The sequence below is a fragment of the Cinclus cinclus genome, chromosome 14 (genome assembly GCF_963662255.1).
Source record: "Cinclus cinclus chromosome 14, bCinCin1.1, whole genome shotgun sequence".
In the NCBI taxonomy this organism is placed as follows: Eukaryota; Metazoa; Chordata; class Aves; order Passeriformes; family Cinclidae; genus Cinclus; species Cinclus cinclus.
This window is the reverse complement of record NC_085059.1, coordinates 17,382,360-17,401,994: the sequence shown is the minus strand read 5'-3', so window position 1 is coordinate 17,401,994 and position 19,635 is coordinate 17,382,360. Positions and strand designations below refer to the sequence as shown.

At 40.8% G+C, this 19,635-nt stretch overlaps 1 protein-coding gene across 13 annotated transcripts in view; it reads left to right on the top strand.

Annotated features, from left to right (window-relative positions):
- Positions 1-19,635, top strand: part of EBF1 (EBF transcription factor 1) — a 263,620-nt gene that overhangs the window by 173,907 nt on the left and 70,078 nt on the right. For 7 of the 13 annotated variants that reach the window (XM_062502535.1, XM_062502532.1, XM_062502528.1 and 4 more), the window contains exon 8: positions 2,123-2,264. In XM_062502535.1, coding sequence (XP_062358519.1) covers positions 2,123-2,264 — 142 coding nt within the window. The remainder of the gene's footprint in view (positions 1-2,122; positions 2,265-19,635) is intronic. The other 6 variants (XM_062502531.1, XM_062502536.1, XM_062502533.1 and 3 more) reach the window with 1 other exon arrangement.

Below are 19,635 nucleotides of genomic sequence, written 5' to 3'. Positions count from 1 at the left end.
TTTCTTTTTCCCAAATTTCCATCTGTAGGAGCTCTTGAATAATTTATTCTGTGTTTTAATATCTTTCACTTAAAACATGCACAAAAATCTATTGCTTGGAATGCCATTCTGAGAGATGGGGTTAGGATCTTTTAGATGTAAAATATTCTCTTTTGTATTCCTCTTTTCCAAGAGAAAAACTTCAGGATCGGCTCTGGGCAGTTTAGTGGCTTTGCTTACTTTTTGAGTATTTTAATTGGGGGCCAGAAAGAGGTAGAAAATTTTTCCTTTCACTCTTTTTTTTTTTCTTTTTTTTTTTTCAGCTCCAATTCAAGTGATGAAATTGAATAGTTGTAAGCAATCCTTTAAGTGTCCCCATTTGACCAACTTTGAGAGGCTGCAGCTTCCTGAGAGAGTTGAAGAAATGTTTGCCAATCCTTGTAAAGCATTTCACCTCTTCAGAGGCTAAAGCCTCTCAAAACCAAGAACAATTAAAGCGACAGCCTTTCAGGGCGGCTGGGGAATTCAGCAAAATAAATCAGAAATCCTCTGCCGTGGCTCTGGAGGCTTGCCTCATTATAAGAGCAGATCTATTAGCCCCCTTGCCATTGTCTTTCATTTCTCAAGTGAGGTGATTCTAATTAAATTAATCTGCATGTCAATCTATCGGTGATCAATCAAAAGGGCTGAGGTCCCCCTTTGCGGCACTGTGCTTGCGGCTGACAGGGGCTGATAATGGAGGAAGAAATAAACTGTCGAGCAAAGTTAATTAGTCAACATAATAGGTGGATTAAACAGGAGCTGCTGATTGCTGTTTCACATGTCGAAGCATGAGGTGGGAGCTGAAACTGCAATTAACAGACAATTATTATATTTGGTTGTAAGAGGTCGCATGAATAAACATATCTCTGTGGGTTTCAGTCTTTAATCCCTTTCCCTGTTTAATGTAAGGAGAAGTGTAGGTCATTTCTTCTTATTGTTTTAGACAAAGTTCTCAAAGGCGACGCGTGCTCCTGGCAAGCCAGCAGCCAGCTGAAGGCCAAATCTTTGGCTAGGGTAAAACCCTGGGATTGCCATACTTTTCCTGGGAAAGGGCTGTGGGAGGGGTGGCTGAATGAAAGCCGGGGAGGCTGAGAGCCTTCTTGGTCCAAATGGGGTAGGAGCAGATGTGATGTGATGAGTTGACAGCTCTGCAAGGGACTTGTTTCTGCAGGATATTTCATGGCTCATGTGCCCTCTGCCTGGACGGGGATTTCCTTTTGGAGCCTCAGAGTTGAGGAGTCCCCCTGGACACCTTGGAGCAGCTGGGTCTTCTACTCTGGAGCCATCATTTACCTGCTTGCCCCTTCTGGGTTGGCTCCTCTTTGCCCTGGACAGCTCTGGGGAGCAGAAATGGCTGATCCTTCCTGCAGTGCAGTCCTGCTGTGTCTCCCTCACCTCCCCTCAAATCAAATCCCAGGTGTTGACATTGAGATAAGTTGAGAAATACAAATAATTCTAACACTGGATGAATAGGGTTGTGTTCTCCAGATCAAGACCCCACTGTCAAGCGTGCGTGTGTGTATATACAAACATGCCTATATGTACTCCTTAAGATAGAGCTCGGGAGAAATTTGGGAAAGTCCAACAACCTGCAGTGACTGTGCTGAGGGGAGAGCAGCAGAGAAGGGTGGGGGTGAGGCAGGCCACAACTCTTGTTACAACTTCACAAAATACACTTTTTTTTTCTTTTATTCTGAATCGATTCTCATTTGCAATGTCAACATCTCCCTCTACTTCAGCCTGGAAACTGAAGGATAATTTAGGGTGAAACACAGCTGCCCTTGTATATAGGGGAAAAAATACTTAATAAAGATCCTCTTGTTAAAATGATGGTTAACAGTGTGCTGTCTGCCACACAGCTACAAACTCTGCAATTTGACTTAAAACTGCATCAAAAGCTTTCGATGCCAAAGACCCACTCATCAATAGCGTCTCTTGTTAGATTTGTACAGCATAAGCACCAGTTATTATGTGAAATAGCTTTGCAATTTTCTACAGCTCCCAGCTGTTATTTATTTAACTGAGTTTATTACACTCCACGCTTTTTAAAAAACACACGGATTTATCCAAATTTTCCTCCATCTCTCTCTTGTGCTTGCAGGTCGTGGTGTCTACAACAGTCAATGTAGATGGCCATGTGTTGGCAGTGTCAGACAATATGTTTGTGCACAACAATTCCAAGCACGGGCGGAGAGCTCGAAGACTCGATCCCTCGGAAGGTACGCCTTCTTATCTGGAACATGGTAGGCAAATCATTTTCATTGGTTGGCATTGCTACTTTAAATGTGGATTTATTTGGTTTGTGTCCCTGCCTGTTGGTTTCAAAATTGTCTTGTAAGCGTTTATTATCTCTGGGGCCAGGCATTTGAAAGGGACGGGCCTTCAGACCAAAGGGGCAATTTTTCAAGTAGGTCAGCTCTAAATGTAGTGAAATGACCGAAAAGTAAGCAAACATGGGTGCAGAGGTTGTCATGTGTGTCAGTGAAGTGGGGTGATTTTTTTTTTTAATGTTGGTTGCTTTTATTCAGCACCCAAAATTAGAATCTGATTTTTTTTCCAGACTGCCCTGATTTTTGACTGTGCATCTAAAGGATGCTTCATATTTTCAGAAGTGCTCAGCACCCAAATTTTGGATTGCATTTCTTCTATCTATAGGGTGCTGAGCTGTCTAGGAGATTCATCTGTTCCTTTGAATTGCCATAAATGAAAGCAGAGCCCTATTGGAAATCCATCTGCTTACTTAAGCCATGGATGAATGTTCTTTTCTGGCTCCAGCTGTGCCAGCTGAGGACGTTGCTTTTCCCACAGCTGTTTGTCTCCCCTCCCTGCTCCAGGCAATTCTTCACCATGGACGTGCCAGCTAGGATGGTTGTGTGTTTGCTCCCTGGTCTCCTCCAGGCCAATGAAGTTCATTTAAATTAAACCATTTAAATAATCACTCTTTGCCAATCTGGCTTGTTGCTGAAATGATTGAAGGAGAAATGGTGCAGGGCAATTTTGCAATTTGGCTTTTCTGAAAGCACAGTAAACTCCGGCAAGAGTGGAATGGGGGCACGTGGCTGGAAGCAGCCTGGGGACAGTAATCTCTTCTGTAAGGTCAGCTGGTCCTGGAAAGGAACATCTGTTGGTGACTCTAGGTGCTTAAAATGGGAGTTGTTGAGTGCAAATGTACTTTGAAAAATCTGGATTTGATTAATGTTTTGTTTTGCTCTTTGTCCTCAAAGTTGATGAGTAGTGCTGAAAAACAAAACAAAAACAGAGGGCATTTCACTCCCCTCTCCCTGTTCCAGCTTGGTAGAATAGCTCTTTGTCTTCAAAGCTGTTTGTAATCCTAAATTCAATAGGTGCTTGCTCCCTCTAGGAGATGTGTACCCTCAGCTCCTATTGAAGTAGCTGAGTGTAGAAGGCACCAGTCCTTTATGCTGGTTTGTTTCACAAATATTTGCCAAGGATCTGATGAATAATTGAATAGATTTTTCCAAAGAGTTTGAAGAAACCAGATAAAATTTTCTCTGGGAAAGCAAATGCCACTCAGAAAAATGTTAACTAGATATGTTAAAAGAAATTCTTAATGCTGAGAAATGGGAAAATGTGTGGGTTTCTACTGCTTAGTGGATTGCTGTGGAAATACTTTTCTATTCTGTTTATGCTTTCAGGCATCAGTCCTGCAAGCACTTATGCATATATTTAAAATTATGCTCGCATATGGTCCTGTTGGGATCAATGAGGCTTCTTGTGTCAGAGAAGCTGAGGGTATTGATAAGTGTTTGCAGAATCGGTCTGTAGTTCACACTTACTAACCTAAAATTCTTAACTCAGCAGCGTTTCTCATTATATAAACATAACTTACATCTGTATTTATTTAGCTCTAACTTTTTATGTAGGCTACGAGCCATTTTCAGCCATAATTCATGTTATAGAATTTTTTTTTCATCCTGCCAACAACCTAATTTAATAAACAAACCACTGTCATAATTTTTACTGAAATTTATAAGGAATGTATGAACTCTGTCTTTATTAATTAGCAGAAGGCATTACAAAGGGAAACTTCTTTCTGTTGAACTTTGTAGTCTTTCCACTAATTCTGCTCTTAAAAAAACAGTCCTATTTTTTTTCTTATATTCCTACTAAAGTAGTTGCCATATTTTTTTTTTCTTTTATCCCCATTGCAGACTTTGCAGTGCATGCTTTTGGTCGAGGCAGTACTTAATTTCTCTTACATAAATGCCATTATTCTCATGCACAGTGGTGTCTCATTTTACCACAGCTGTCATTCCCATTCCTACAATCTGAGGGATTCTGTTGGCAAAAAGCAACAACAAAAAATATAATTCTCTGCTTACGTAGCTGCACACACCTGAGTTACTGTGCTGATATTAAAAGTCAACATCTGCAAAATATCTCCATGTGTACATTTTGGGGGAAAGGTGTTTTTTCTAATCTGCTTTCTCAGGCACCTTTCAAACAACCTCATAAAGCAACTGCTAGTAAATTCTTACTTTTGAATAGCAACCTTCACACTACAAAACTGCTCCCTTCCCAAAGGCTTGGTGAAGCCTTTCTTTTTAACCTAAGTCCTTCAGTCCAGCTCTCCAGGAATTCTCTGAACACGTGAGTCCAAGAAACAGGAAAAAAAAAAAAATCCAGTAACTGTTACGATGATGTTATTCGGTATCTGAAACGCTTAACTAAATAAATAAAAAGGAAGGAAAAGGCTTAATGCTACTGAATTTTGGACAAGACCCATTGGAACAGATGAAAGTTTCCCCCACTGAAATTAATTTGTGCTTTCAGTTCGCATCACAAAACGTATTATTTTTGTTCAGTTTTTGGAATTTTTATTTTGGATAATACCAGAGGCAGTTTTTCTGCCTCTCCTCTTCCCAGCTTTTCTGCCTCCCTCAGGGGAAGGACAGAGTGACCTGAGCTGATCTGTAAGCAGGGACACAGGCAGTGAACGTAGTCGTGGTTTGTCTCTGGTTCATTGCTCTGCTGAGCAGCTTCTCATCACAGGTTTGTAAAATCTGGGATCTGACTATAATATACCCTTGACCAAATGTATTCCTGTGGCCTTTTCCAGACATTTAACTTCTTAACACAAATGTCTGATGGCAATAGAGATGAATGCCTGACTCTGAGGGGTGGGAAAGAGGAGACAGGCTGTAGCAAGGTGTGCTGGTTGTTGAGTTTACTTAGACAATATCCAGCTTATTTTTCCTTACAAACTTGTGTTTGCTGCTCTGAAACATGGAGTTACAGTTTATTTGACATCTCAAAGACACTTTGGGGGCCAAATAGCTGCAAAGAAAGCTGCACCTCCCGAGCCACTCAGGAGCCTGGTGTCTCCACATTTGGGTTTCACCATCTCATTAGCAGGTAGCCTGGATTATTTTTGGGACATCCAACACATCTTTATTTATATCTTGCTTGTCAGACTTTTCACTCAGTAAAGTGAAGGTTCTTTTTTTGTAGCTCCTTTCTCTGAATATAACCAGGACCCCAGATGTTGGTTTTGTATCCACATGCTGCCCCCTTGAAGCCAGTGGGTTAAGCAGCTCGTCTTTCAAAAAACATATCTATCTTTTAAAAGTAATAGCTGGCAGAGGCCAATTATTATTTTATCCATCTCTGTGTGGTATAAATAGGGTAAGCCACAGTAATCTGTGGTTTTCAATAATTATCACTTTTTCATTCACAAATAGTAGTATCCTCACTGGTTTTATATTTATGGTAAACCAGAAAGCTGGCGTGGTTGATCTTTCCAAATTATATATATACAGTAAGATGTATAGGCAAGAGCCAACAGGCCCCAACCAGTAGGTTATATTTCAGCTTGTAGTTCATCCCAGGGTGTCAATTTTAAAAGCAAAATCTTCCCAATGATATTTAAGTGATGAACTTATGGAAGGGGAGAGTTCTGGCAGGGCTTGCAACAACTCTTTTCAAGTTTACCAGCAATAAATCCACTGCAAAGTTTCCAGTCAAAACTCTCATATAATTGCAAAGTAAAAATGCTTTTTTTCTTCCCAAATCTTTTGAATGTCTTTACAAGAATGTAAAGCCAATTGCAGCATCAGTTTCTCTATTATTTTTCCTCGCTGGCAGAATGCAATGCCCTCGAAAAATGATAGTCCCTGAGACCCTGTCAGTTTGCATGCTCTAACACTTTATTATCTAATGATCTAATATGCAACAAGGCAAAGAGGGGGTGCTTATCACCCTGACAGGATGCCTAAGAGAAGTGACTAAATTACTTTATGTACCATTAGCACTAGCTGCCACGGTGAACTCACTGTGAGCATTTATGCAAATATTCCTGAATACATTCAAGTGGCCTTGTCAGGAAGATGACTGACAAGCAGCTTAAATGCTTGGGTTTTTAAAGGGACAGTTTTATTTCTTTTTTCTTTTCCTTCCACCTCCATGGGAGAGCACTGAAGAATTAGGTGATGGTGAGGTTTGCTGACAATTTGGTTCTGAGTCAGCTTAACAGCAGCAGCAGGTGAAAGATGCAGGGTAGAAATAGACACAAATTATAAGACGTGATGTCAGAGTTTGCAGGTGGAGGTAACCATGATTTCCAAAGCAGTGTCCTGCTGTTATTTTAATATGGAATACACATAAATCTCTGTGTGTTTATATCTAAAATAAGTCATTATGTAGCAAAACCATTACTACTGGTTGCCTTAAATTGGAAAGGATAGTGCATGGCTGGGTTATTTGATCACTCTGCTGTGGTACCTGAGACAGCCAAGCTTTTACAGTTTTGTTTTAGCTCATGACAGCAGAGAGTGACTCCAACTGTTTGTCTGCAGGTGCAAAACCTCCTACAAGAAATAAAAAGCAGTAGTGGCTGTGCCTCAGCTGGACATGACAGGTAGATCCTCTTGTCAGCAATGGGGCATTTAAAGAGCTTCTCTTGCCAGTGCTGCCCATCCTGGGCCATCTAAGAGCTCACAGTTACTGTGCAATCACAGATTTTCCACTGAGTCCTCAGATTTGAAAGCAAAAATGATTGCTAGGCTGCACCTTAGTGAATTAGGTATCTTCTGTTTGTGTTACTAAAAAAAGGAAAATTTCCCCCCACTTTATAAACTATTTTGAGAGGATAATCTGTAAAATAAAGCTTTTAGACGTTCTGCCCTTAGGTCTCATTTCTAGTCTGCCTGTAACAGAATTGTTGAGGACAGACATTGAATACCATGAATTCAGTTGCACATGGTGGGTGATTCCTGAAAGGTGCTCAGAAATCTGACTTCGTGACCTTCTCCTTGTGCCCTAAATGGCTCTGGCACAACTTTAACCACTAAATTTTGGGCAGTGTGTAGAGTTGTGAAGAAGATGACCCTATCAGCTCCATTTTAACCATTTTATCCCTCAATTCCTTGGCGGTGCTTATCTCTGTGCTAGTTGATGAAATTGTTGCTCCAAGACAGAATACTGACTGAAGCAAAAAATTTTAGCAAGTTGAGGTGGGTTAATCTTCAAAACTTGATTCATTTTACTCTTAGTTGGTATAGGTTCAGGTTGTTCACCAAAATTAGGGACTATTGCATTTAAAAACTGGCCAGGTTTAAACAAAGAACCATAAAAGTTTGACTTGTTTCATCCATGGTTGGAAGCACCTGTTATAATTTAGTGCTGAGCTTTAGAATGTTTTTGTGATTATATGAAAAATATAAACATACAAGCTTTTTCTGCATCATATCATTCCTTATAGAGAAATGCAGTGGGCTTGATTTATTATTTAGAAGGGAAATATTGAAAAAAATATTAGGATTCTACCACTCTACTTGAGGGGATCTTGTACGTTATTCTGAGTTATGTCTGCTTTCTAATTTATTTTCTATGAGGGAAGAATACCTTGGGTTGTTGGACATCTCTATGCATACACAGGGGAAAAAAATGTGACTTTCAGAACATTGCACAACATGGATAGTAATAACAGTAAGTGAGCCTTGATATACTGAAGGATTGCAAAACTTCAAGCTGGAAATAATTTTCTTTATTTTTGCCAAGTTGTCTTTTTCATATGGGTTCCTTCATAAATGCAGTGACTCATAAATTCAGGCAATTTTTAACATAATGGCTTGTTATGTGTTCTTGGAGCTTGACCTCACTGAGTGTATAATATTAACCTTTTCGCTGCCCTGTAGACTTCTGTTTCACAAAATGAGGGAATGTTTGGGGCTGGAAGGGACTTCTAGAGATCATCCAGTCCAACCCCTCCCGCTAAAACAGGTTTGCCTAAAGCAGCTTGCACATGATCCCATCCAGTCAGGTTTTGAGTATCTCCAGAGAAGGAGACTCCCCAACCTCTCTGGGCATCCTGGCCCAGTGCTCTGTTACCCTTAAAACAAAGTTTTTCTTCAAATAATCAGGTGGAACTTCTAATACAAGTGAGAGCACCAGGGCTGGATTAGTTCAGAGTGTGAACTTGGGTGGAGTTGGAGCATCTGCCCCTCCAAAGAGATAAAACATGGCCAGAGAGTTAAGATGCTTTACTTGAGAGAATTGATAGATAAAGGCTTATGGTGATCTCAACAAGATTTTAACTCAGGGAGGCAGTGAAGTAAGCTTCTAGTACTGTGGCAGGTTCCATGTTGCAAATGTTGAGTAAGGACGTGGTATTTTCCCAAAAAATGTATGGCAGGTCAGGGAGATGTTAAGGGTCGAGAAGTTCCTCACATGGTTGAGGATGAGGTTCTCTGATGGATGCTGTGCAGGATGTCAGGCTGGGTGAGCAGAATGGTCTCTTCAGGAGTGAAATCTTGGGATCCCTTTAATCAGCAGAACATGGCATGGATTTGTACAGCTCCAATTTAGCCAATCAAAACTGAGTTAACTAAACTGTGCCCCACTGAATTTTGCTGATGTCTTTTTTTTTAATCTTCACCAGAGCAGAGTCACTGTTTGCAGGCCCAGATCCCTTACTCCTCCTTGGATATTACGGAGAATTGCAAAAGAACTGGGTGGGTGGATAGGTGGAGCTGCCCTTCTCACAGCCAGGCATGCCAAACAAAAAGCAGAAAATCTTTTGTTTCTGTTTGCCTGGGTCATAAATCATCCATTATGGAGAGGTACTCAAAAGCTTGCAATATCTGGCTGCAGCAATTCCGATCTTTCAAAATTTATTTTTAGTCTGAGGCTAAATGAAAACAAGATTTAAACAATGAGACTGGACTTTTAATGGCTGGTTTAGGCGAGGAGATTCCAGAATTTCAGTTCTGACATTAAAATAGCTATTAGATGAATTTGGAGGTTTGAGTTCGTGGGGTTTTTTTGGTTTTTAAACATTATTGTGTAACATACTTGTGCTAACACCTCTGCAGGAGACTTAGGAGGTACCATTTGAGGTATTCTAGTCATTAATGAAAGCACTTCTGTTGCATAATGCCTATGGAAATATCTTCTGAAAAGGCAAATTTGAATACTCCAATTACCACAGTGAGAAAGGAATTCCCCTTAACACTCACTTATCAGGGATTTAGGGTCAGCTTAATTGAGAAAGGAAAATTGGGAATGGGAAACACCTTGATTTTACAAAGACGTGTCAGTTTCTACCCATGAGCAGCTGCCCTTTATGTTCTTCAAATAAATAAATAAATAAATAAAATGCCCCCAAACAGCCTTCCCCATAAATATTTAAGGGATAACAAGCTATGATATGTTGTTACCCTGTATTGTTTTGAGGATGTCATCAATTCATGGAAAAATAGTACCAGGATGAAGATAGAGAACATTTTGTGAATTTCTCTGAGGAGCTTTCAGAACTGTGCTTCCAAAATTGCAAAAAAGAAGAAAATGTGGGGAAAACTGCCATTGAATTTTGATACAGGTTTGCACAGATAAGTGTTTTGTTGCAGCAGACCTGTAAGGGAGGAAAGTTCTGATGGAAGTTCTCCAACCACCATAAGTGTTGACTCTTATTTGGAGAGCTTGACCAACCATTTGCTGAAGGTTTGATATTTCTCTCCAGACCTCAAAGGAACTGGAATCCAGTCATGCAAGTAGAAAAAGCTTAACTCCCCTGTTTGGCAGAAACTTCACAGGTACCAGAACAGGGGAACATTCAGAAGCACTCAAATAGGAAATTAATATTCATAAATGATGAGTATTCATTACATTTTAATTTGCTTTGCTGGCCACCAAGTTACAAATACAGTGGCATCACAGAGGAGAAAAACAACTTTAGAATTGGATGAATGAGAGACACACCACTGTGGCACTGAAGTTTTGCCAGGTGTTTTTCTTCCAGCCTTCCAAAATGGGCACACCAGGAAATGACAAAACATCATGTTATTGTAGTATGATTAATATTATTTCTGAACAAATTACTCTAATTTTGCTTTTTCTTTATAGGATACTTTTATTGGTGTTATGGTGGGAAAATATACTTTTTTTTCACTCTGTTCCCCTGCTGATTTGGGCAGATTTTGAAGGAAAATAATTTTGTGAATTGTGGTTTGAAGGTTGAAGGCCAAGAATTAGTGATTTTTTGAGAATTTATCTGGATGTTATAAAATGTCATGATTTTCACAGAATGATGTTCACAGCAATTTTGCAGATGTCAGGACACTTCCGAATGTTTGATGTTTAGCTCCCCCCTATTTAAATACCCCAAAGCAATCAGTGGTTATAAAAGATCTTTGCTCCCATGAAACTTATGTCCAAAGCTATGAATCAACCCAATTATATCAATCTCAGGGTTAAAGGTTTGGTAAGGTGAAAATTTTCCACAAAAATGTCTTTTAGAATATTCAGTTTAGAAAACTTCACAAATAATGAACTCATCTTGTCACTGAACTGAGAGAGGATTGGTGTGAGCATTCAAGTCTCTGTCTGCCAAGTTTCATTTTTCCTCAGAAAAATGAGTATTTGACAAGGCTTCTCCACATCCAAGGAAATGATTTAATAGCATAAACCAGGATACTGATGCAGAAAATGGAACCCACCAGGGTAGGATGTTTGGAGTGGTTATTCTAATCTGGTTTGTTATTTGAAAGTTATTAATGTTTGTAGTAAAGAATAAAAATAAACTACTAATAATTAATATTGGAATGAAGAAAGGCTTTGTGTTTGGCCCAAATCCAGAGTACAAGATTTTTGGGAGTGTATGGCATTGCAAAAAGTGTTCTTTCATTAAAGCCAATAGTACAACTTCATAAAGTAGTTTTTAAAATCTTAACCCAAACTGTTTGCTGAGCATAACCAGAGAGCTTTGTGTGTCACAATTAGTCCTTTCTGCTTTCCGCCTTCATTCCATGAATTTACAGTTCTCTTTGTGACAAAACAAATCCTTAGCGTGAAAGTGAGTGCAATATAAGCAGTGCTGGTTTCTTACCTCACTGAGCAAAGCAAATGGGCATGGGAAGTTTATTAAAAAGATCAAGAATAAAGTTTCATGAAAAACTTGTCTGAAATTTAGAAGTTTAAGGTTGTTTCTCAAAATTGATTCAAGCATTCAGATGTGCAAGTTAAGGTGCAATGGCCACAGTGAAACACTTAACGAGATACCACCCTTCATTATGTGGATGTTTAGGATTTTCTGAATTTCTGATCCTTTTTTTTTTTTTTTTTTGTGAGACAAATGGTCATCCAAGAGTGTAGGTATCCCAGAGAATTTTTTTTTTTTTAATTCTTGGACCTAAAGCCAAACTAGTAAAGCGCCAAGCTGCCTAAAGCTGCAGGTAGGTGTTTAGTGGGATTCTTAAAACTCTGACTATAGAATTCCTATCTGTCTGTGGGGTACTTTGAAAATTCCATTAGTTGCTTACTGGAACCACTGGATTGGTGGATACTTGCAAAAATCTGGTCCCAGGTGCTGCAGGAACCTGTTTGCTGTACTACCCTTGAGGAGCCCGTTAGGTCTGGGAGCATAAGGAGGTTCAGAATTAATTATGTTTGGTTAATACCATATCATTATGGTTTTGTAGCTTTCTCAGAGGTTCTGTATCTGTCCCGTGAAAAAGCAAAAGCGCCTTTCCCACAGAGGTCCCTCCTGAGTTGTGAAAGGCAGCAGAGTGCTGGATCTCTCCCCCGCTGCTGGAGGCTGAACAGACAGCTCGTGTTGCTGTTCCCTGAAAACTCGGGCTTGCATATGGAATTCATAGGTTTGGTGTCACCTGATCCATGCCCAGAGGGAAGGCCAGCACTCGCAGCAAATTCTGCCTGACCACAGCACTGCTCATCTTTCCAGCTGCAGCATTAGTTCATGGGTTGGGCTTTGAGGTCACAGCACTTTTCTGCAGGACGTTCAGGTGAGAGCATCGCTCAGCTCCCTGGGCTCTTCGAGGAGAAGAGAGGGTGAAAGAAATATTTCTGACCATCTTTGGCTCTCTGAGGCACTGAAAGGTAAAGCTACTGTGATTAGGGGCCCTCTGGGGAAAGTTACTCTTTTCCTGGGATTGCGACCCTGAAGGTGATGGTGAGTGCTGCCTCCAGCCCTGAGCCTGAGCAGAGGTGCCTGCAGGAAAGCCCAGAGTCAGGTGCCTGCTCAATATCAGCTGCCAAATATTTTTATGAGGTTGCTTCTGGCTGCTCCCTACCTATGATATCGTCTTGCTGAGATCCCTTGGTACTTTCCTGAGCCAGCACAGAGCTCCCTGGGTCTCCAGGCTTGCAGAAGTGTCTTTCCTTTTCTGCTTATTGTGTAGCAGAAAGAGGATCCTAGTTTAGGCAGGCTGACTCACCCAGCCAGAGCTGGAGTGTGACGTTTGACAGGCTGCGATGCCTGAGGTAGGTGGTCTGAATGCAGCCCTAAATAAATAAATAAAAACCTAGCATGACTTTATCAGAGACATTGAAAGAACAACTTCTCTAAGCATTTGTAGGCTCCAGTCCAAAGTATTCACTCAGATTTTCAGCGTGCTGGTTTTATGTGGTGTCATTGCTGGATAGATACTATGAACTATAAATATAATTTTATGCTTATGTTTTTGCAAGTAAAGCCTAAATGGATGGGAGGGGGTGCCTGACCCTGCACTTGGAGCAGCACAAAGAACAGAGGAAGGAGCAGTCTGAGGGACATAGCACAGCACAGACAAGGGGGTTTCAGTCTGTGCAACTCAGCCACGGCTGCTGCTTGAAATGCAGCGCAGGTCATGTTGCCTCCATCTCTGTCCCACTGCCATCACAGACAGGGGCTGAGGATTATATTGCATTGCTGAATCTAATAACAATATTAATTATTACTATAAAATATTATTATTACTATTAATTAAATAATATTACTAATAACAGAACAGTAATATTAATTAATTTGCACGTCCACCCTTTCCATCCCAGATATTCATTAGTTTTCAGTGTATTTCTGGCCAGAACAGAAATGTAGTTAAACCCTCTGATCACTGGGGTGCTTTTCCTGCAGAAGAGCCAGATTCCCTACCTTTTCCCTTGGCCCAGGGCCTGGAAACCCGAGGCCATGCATCGGACCTTGGTCACTCCGTTGGCAGTTCTGTGTAACCTGTCACAGACAGCCCGAGCACAATTTCTGCACATGATGAATATGGATCTTTGCTGCATCTGGCAGGCTGCAACAATGAATGCAGGAGACTGTCATTAATAGATAATAAAAGCAGAAAGAAACATTAATGGGAATAAGGTTTTCTTTTACTGGGACTGATTATTACTTTTTTGTTCTTGGGCTGTGACTAGATCGAGCTGCAAAGAGCAGCTACCAGTGTTGTGTGCACACATGTGTTTTGTTGCTGGCTGTTTTTTAATCTGAAATATTTAACCATGACATCTTCAAAGTGTTACTGTCATACATCCTCATACACTAATAGATTTGAAAGATGAAGAGCTTTGCTGCTTTATGTTTAGTCATGCCTTCATCCATAAATTTATGGCAGTATTATGGTTTAATGAATAGAACAAGTCCCAGAACAACAACAAAAATGCTCTTTTGTTTGAATTTAGATACAGCGCACTTTGTTCTTCAAATGAGTAATAAAACCAATATGTTTCTTTAGTTGTAAACTTCGGGGTAACTTCATCTCTCATTACTAATCAAGCACTCAGGGAGCTGTGCATGCACATGTCCACGAGTGTGTGTGTGTGGTAAACGGGTGCTTGCAGTCGTGGTGTTGGATATAGGCTGAGCATTCGTATTCCAATAGCGAGAGGCAAACCTCCCAGAACAGATGGAGCAGAGTTCAGCACAAAGGTTTAATCCTATCAGGGTGATTCCTGTATGGCCATCTGGATAATCCGGTGCACAAATTCAGTGCCTGTTAAAAGTACAACGTAGGCCAAGATTAGCGTCACAGATTTTCCACTAGACTCGTTCATATTTGACTTTATGATTCTCAGACTCCAGAAAATTGCATTAGAGAGCCTGTGATTTGTGAGAGAAATCAGATGAGGAATAAGAACTCTTAGGGTACTTGAATTTCCCTTGAAGAAACTGGATTACAAGCACTCCCCGTCCCTGGCAGAACTGCTTTGTGTTTCTGCACGGGTTGTTCTTGTTTCTGAAAGACAATTACTGTGAGCTGTCTGTTGTGGGAAGACTTTCTCAATTCTGCTGAATAAAAGAGACCCCAGCTAAAAATTAATATTAGTTGTATCTTGTTTTTATCAGGAAAATACATTCTTTGTTTCCTGTAGAATTCATCTCAGGTGAATTTCTGATTGTTACACTATGTAATGTAGCGGGGGGGGGGGGGGGGTGGTGGTTAATTTGAGGGATGTAGTGTTCTGTTTTTTTTTCTTTGTGACATTGAAAGATGTCATAAAAATGTAATTGATACTAGTAATTAGTTTGGCTGTGAGAATTTAGATTTAGACTGAACTCAGTGTTTCATCTGGAATAGTTTATGTATATCACTAATTAAACCTTGTCAGTGTGGCCATAATGTACCAGTGGATGCTGGAGCATCAAGCCTGTTGTGCTGTGGATGCTGAGCCTGTTACACCTTACAGGTTTTGGTCTTGTCCCGTGTTCTGACTCTAGGGAGATTTACCACGAGGGATTTACTGTTTTGTTAAAGTACTGATGGAAAATGAAAAAGAGGGAACAGGACCACGTTTGTTGGTAAAACAAACTAGGAATCTGGAAATTGTACCCACTTGCCCTTCTGTTAGGTTGGGGTTCAGCAGAGCAGTAAAGCACAGGGTTAACATCTAGCAAATTCTTTGTTGGATCATGAAGGACCAGTCACTTAAGTATATTTTGGAGTATACAAACTATGCAGTGATGTTTGTTTGACAAACTTTTAGGGCTGATTTATAGCACACATTTTGGGCTTCCATTTGCAAGGTTTCCTCCATCCTCATTCAGAAATTGCATCAGTACAACTATTTTTAAATTTCAGTGCACTTAACCAGATGCAGTCTCCTTTCTGGAAATGCCTATTGTTTAAAATAATCATAGTGACTTACCTGTGCTCCATAACTTCATGAGGGAAGTTGATGGTGGAAAGCCATTGAAATTGAAATGGGAAAGGCAGATATGATTTCTTTTTCACTGCTTTAACAAAATTTTAGAGCCCATACTCAGATACAGTAATTCCATCCATGTGTCACACACCTTAGTCCCCTACATGGTGTTTATTGCCTTTGGCTTTCACACCCTATTCCTGTGCCTCTGCAAGTGACACAATGGGGTGGAGGAAGGAGTGAAGGGATAGTGGTGCAAGAATTTGGGGGGCTCATGGTAAAACATTTATCTCACTTGGGGATCAAAATATGTTTGTGCATCCCTGGGGAAGCAGACCAGTCACTGCTTTGGTGTTGGGGTCTGAACAAACATGTCCCCAGTTGTGGAGCTGGAGGTGCTGCCATGTTTTGAAAGGCCCTGTGCAATATTCTTGGATGCCTGGTCTTCCTGCTGATCCAGCCTGTGCATCCCTGTGCACCTGAGCTGCTCAAGAGCACAGGGAGTGCTGGAGCTGAGGGGCTGCACTGGTTTAGGCAGGGAGCAACTTTTGTCCAAAGCCACCCACAGCAGTTTCTTCATGGCCAGCTCAAAATGAAAGTCCTGCAATTCTGGGACAAAAATAATGAATGTAAAAATTAGAGCTCAAAGCCAGCTCAGAATTTCCTAGGAATAAGAAAATCAGAGTGGTGCATCAAAAAAATTGAGAAGAAAGTAGTTAGGCTTCTTGAAGTATATATATATATCTATATATATTTAGAGAGAGTGCAGATATCTTTTTCAAGAAGAATAATACACGTATTGTTTAAAAATATTAATGTTTAGGCTAAGCCTATATATTTAACATAATTTTAAGTGGGTTTGTAACATTGCATTTTTCTCAGGGAATTTATTATTTGCCAAACAAACATGACAGACCTTTCTTTGGAGGTCAAGTTTTACTGACTTGCAGGGAGATACTAGGGACTCTGACTGTTTTATTAACTTCTGGAAAGTAGAAGGTAGCTCCTAAAGTAAAACAAAAAAATAACCCAAATAAGCAAAGAAACTCCCAGAACTTCCTCTGTGATGTGGAAAGGTTTAAGAGAATGAATGAAAATGCATTTCTTGCAATCATACAGAGATAACTACATTACTATTTTATGGAAATGTTGTAAGTAAAATACAGAGCAGAATTTTTTTTTTTTTGTAACAGGTCTCTCATTATTCTGGATTGCCTCCTTTTTCCATGCAGTCATTTTTCAGGTACTGATCAACAACTGAGAGCTTTGGAAATCATTAAGGAAAGAGAAACACAGAGGACTCCATGAAATGTAACTTTGCTAGCTGAGGCATCAGCAAGAATAAAAGAGAGAAACACTGGCTTAAGTATTGATTGTAGGTGGAATATTATCCCGGGTAATTTACATTTTCATTTCCCATTAATGGGAACCGTGCATCCAAAATGTTCAGCAGAGAATCACAGCCAAGACCTTTCATTTCACTATTGGAAAACAGAAAGAAATGCAACCTTCCCTTCCCCCAAACTGGAGGGATTGCACGGCGCGTGTATTTTTGGTTCAGTGATTTCACCCGGTGCAGATGTCATGAAGGACCAGGAGGAGGTTGCCATTTTTGGCAGGGTGCTGCAATCTTTAAGGCTTGCATATGCTAAAGCCCCCAAATATCGAGGAGCAAAGGAGAGGGCTGGGAAGGGGCAGCAGGGCATCACCTCCTCGTGCCTGTGTCGCACAAAGCTGTGTGAGTTATCTGCTCCAGAGGGAAACCTCTGCTGCCCTGCTTCCTGCACAGCAGCTGCTCATTGTCAGCAGAGAATGGGAGACAGAGCCGGCTCCATACGCAAAAGGAAGGCAGGAAGATCATCACTTCACCGAGATAAGCAGCAAACACATTGTTTAGCTTAAGAGTGAAGATTTAATGCTCCAGTAAAATGCATAAAAGCTCTGCCACATTCCCTTTCCCTGAAGTGTCCATGACTTAACCCTTTGGGCTGGTCCTAAGGACTTTTCCCCATCCAGGCTGGTTTCATAAACTTCACTTGCTCTCAGTTTCCTTTGCTGGATGCAGCCCCAGCAGAGCCCCACAAACCAGGCTGGAATGGCAGCACTGCCTGGGCAGACAGAATTTTTAGGGTTCACCCTTTCAGCATGCTCAGAGAGAAGTGAGCGGCCTGACAATTCCCACTTCTCAGGAATGAGGATATTATTTAGGGGAAAACAAAACCACCCAAAACCCACACAATTCTCCCCCCCGCCACACCTTCAACAAAACAGCCCGGCTCAACCACTCATAAAAATTTGGCTTATTCTTTTAAATTGGAAAAAAATCGCCGAATTAGTGCTGAGTCCTGAGGCCGAGGTGTTGGCATTGCTGTGCTGGCTGTGCTGCTGCTGGTCCTGGTGAGGCTGGATGAGCCCTGCCCTGCACAGGGGGTGCACACGTGGCCCAAGGATCTTGTGGAATGGGAAGCCCCAGGTCTGAATCCACTGCCCAGCTCTCGGGAGCTTTTCACGGGGCACTGCCCAGCAATCTTCAAAAATGCAGTTCCTTATCCTGCAACTTCTTCAGCAAGGTTTTTAAGCACTTAGTCGAGTGGTCTGTTGAATCACTACTTCCATAAGTTTATGGTTTTGAGTGCTTAAAAGTTATTTGTGTTGGTATTCTGAAAAAATCAGTCGTTTGGTGAAAGCATTTAACGGGTTGCAGGATCAGACCCATAAACTGTGGGTTAATCTGTGGCTCATTTATTTATTTAGCCTGGAATTAGGTTTTACCCAAGGAAAAAAAAAGGAAAATTAAATTAAATTCCAGATATTTTTAGTACTTCCTCTAAGATGAGGCATAAATTCCCTGTTCCTCTTAATTCCCAGTTTTAACTGCCTTTATGCAACTCTCCTTGCGTGTCACAATACTCTTAGAGAGAAGAAAAATAAAAGCATGTGCCCTATCATTTAAACTCCTGTTGTGATGCAGCGACTGTTGTCAGAGCCTCATCTATGGAATAATAGAGGGTGAAACCACACTTCATGATAAAAACTGCAGGCGAGGTCATTCTTACAGTCACCAGCACAAACTGGATATTAATCATAGAGCAAATACATTTCAGAAGCTAAATAGGAGCAGTCCCAGAGCCCTGCTGATAGCTGTGCATCCCACTAATTCACCTCAGTGAACATTTACCTCCAAGCTCAATTAACCCTTATTCCAAGGCCACCCATAAACTTTGTGGTAAATATGTTTTTTCCCCTCCGGCCTCTGTTTTCTATCAGTGGAACAGATCATTTCTGTTGGAGGATAAAAAGCTATCTATGTTTAGAAATGCAGGTCCCTAATTAAGAGTATGAAATGTCCAGTGTGTGCTTGTGAGGGACTGGAGTTGGTAGATTATTGATTCTGTAAATTCAGATGCTCCTGAGGGCGTCTGTTATTTCTTCTGTCATCAGGTGCTGTTTGAGGCAGGTAGAAATGCTCAGGAGGCAGGTGGGTGGTGGTGCTGGGGACAGGAATTTCCTACTGCAATTGCCTGCACACAAAGTTAGTTGTTAAATGTGTACAAGAAGCTAAGAGGAGACGTTATTGCTGTTGTTTAGTTGTTGTTATTATTATTGTTATTAGTATTATTAGTACTGTTATTATTCTCCCTGCCAAGTATTGTTCAGAGGCAAATTGGAAATGTGGTAATTAGGCCCTGACTGGTAGTGTAGTACTTGTGTCCTGAGCCAAAGTTCAACGCCCTGAAATGAAATTTATACCAATTAATCTGTTAGATTTTTATCGCTTGTCCGTGTTTTCTCAGCAATTCCCTCAGCACGTGGCCTTTGATCAACTCTCATACAAAAGCTAAAATGTGTGCCTGCTGCTAGCAAGATGGGGCTGACATTAACATGGCACTCATAAAACAATCAGAGCAGTGAAGCCCTCAAACAGACAGGGCAGAGTAATATTTAATAAAAGCGCACACATAATCTTCAGAATTAGCATTTTGTGCCTTGCAGTACCTTTGGGAGAAGAGCTTTTATTTGTGGAGTGATCATTATTATAACAAAGAAGAGCTACCTAATAATTTCCACTTTAACTCTGCAATATGCCATGAGCATTTCTGAACCATTATGCTAAACTGTGGCGGGGTAATCATTTTATTGTCACAGTTTGAAGGAAGAAAAATCCCTGTATATCAGTAGCTGGAAAGTGTGGGAACACAGGAACACACCATCACACACAGCACACAACAAAAA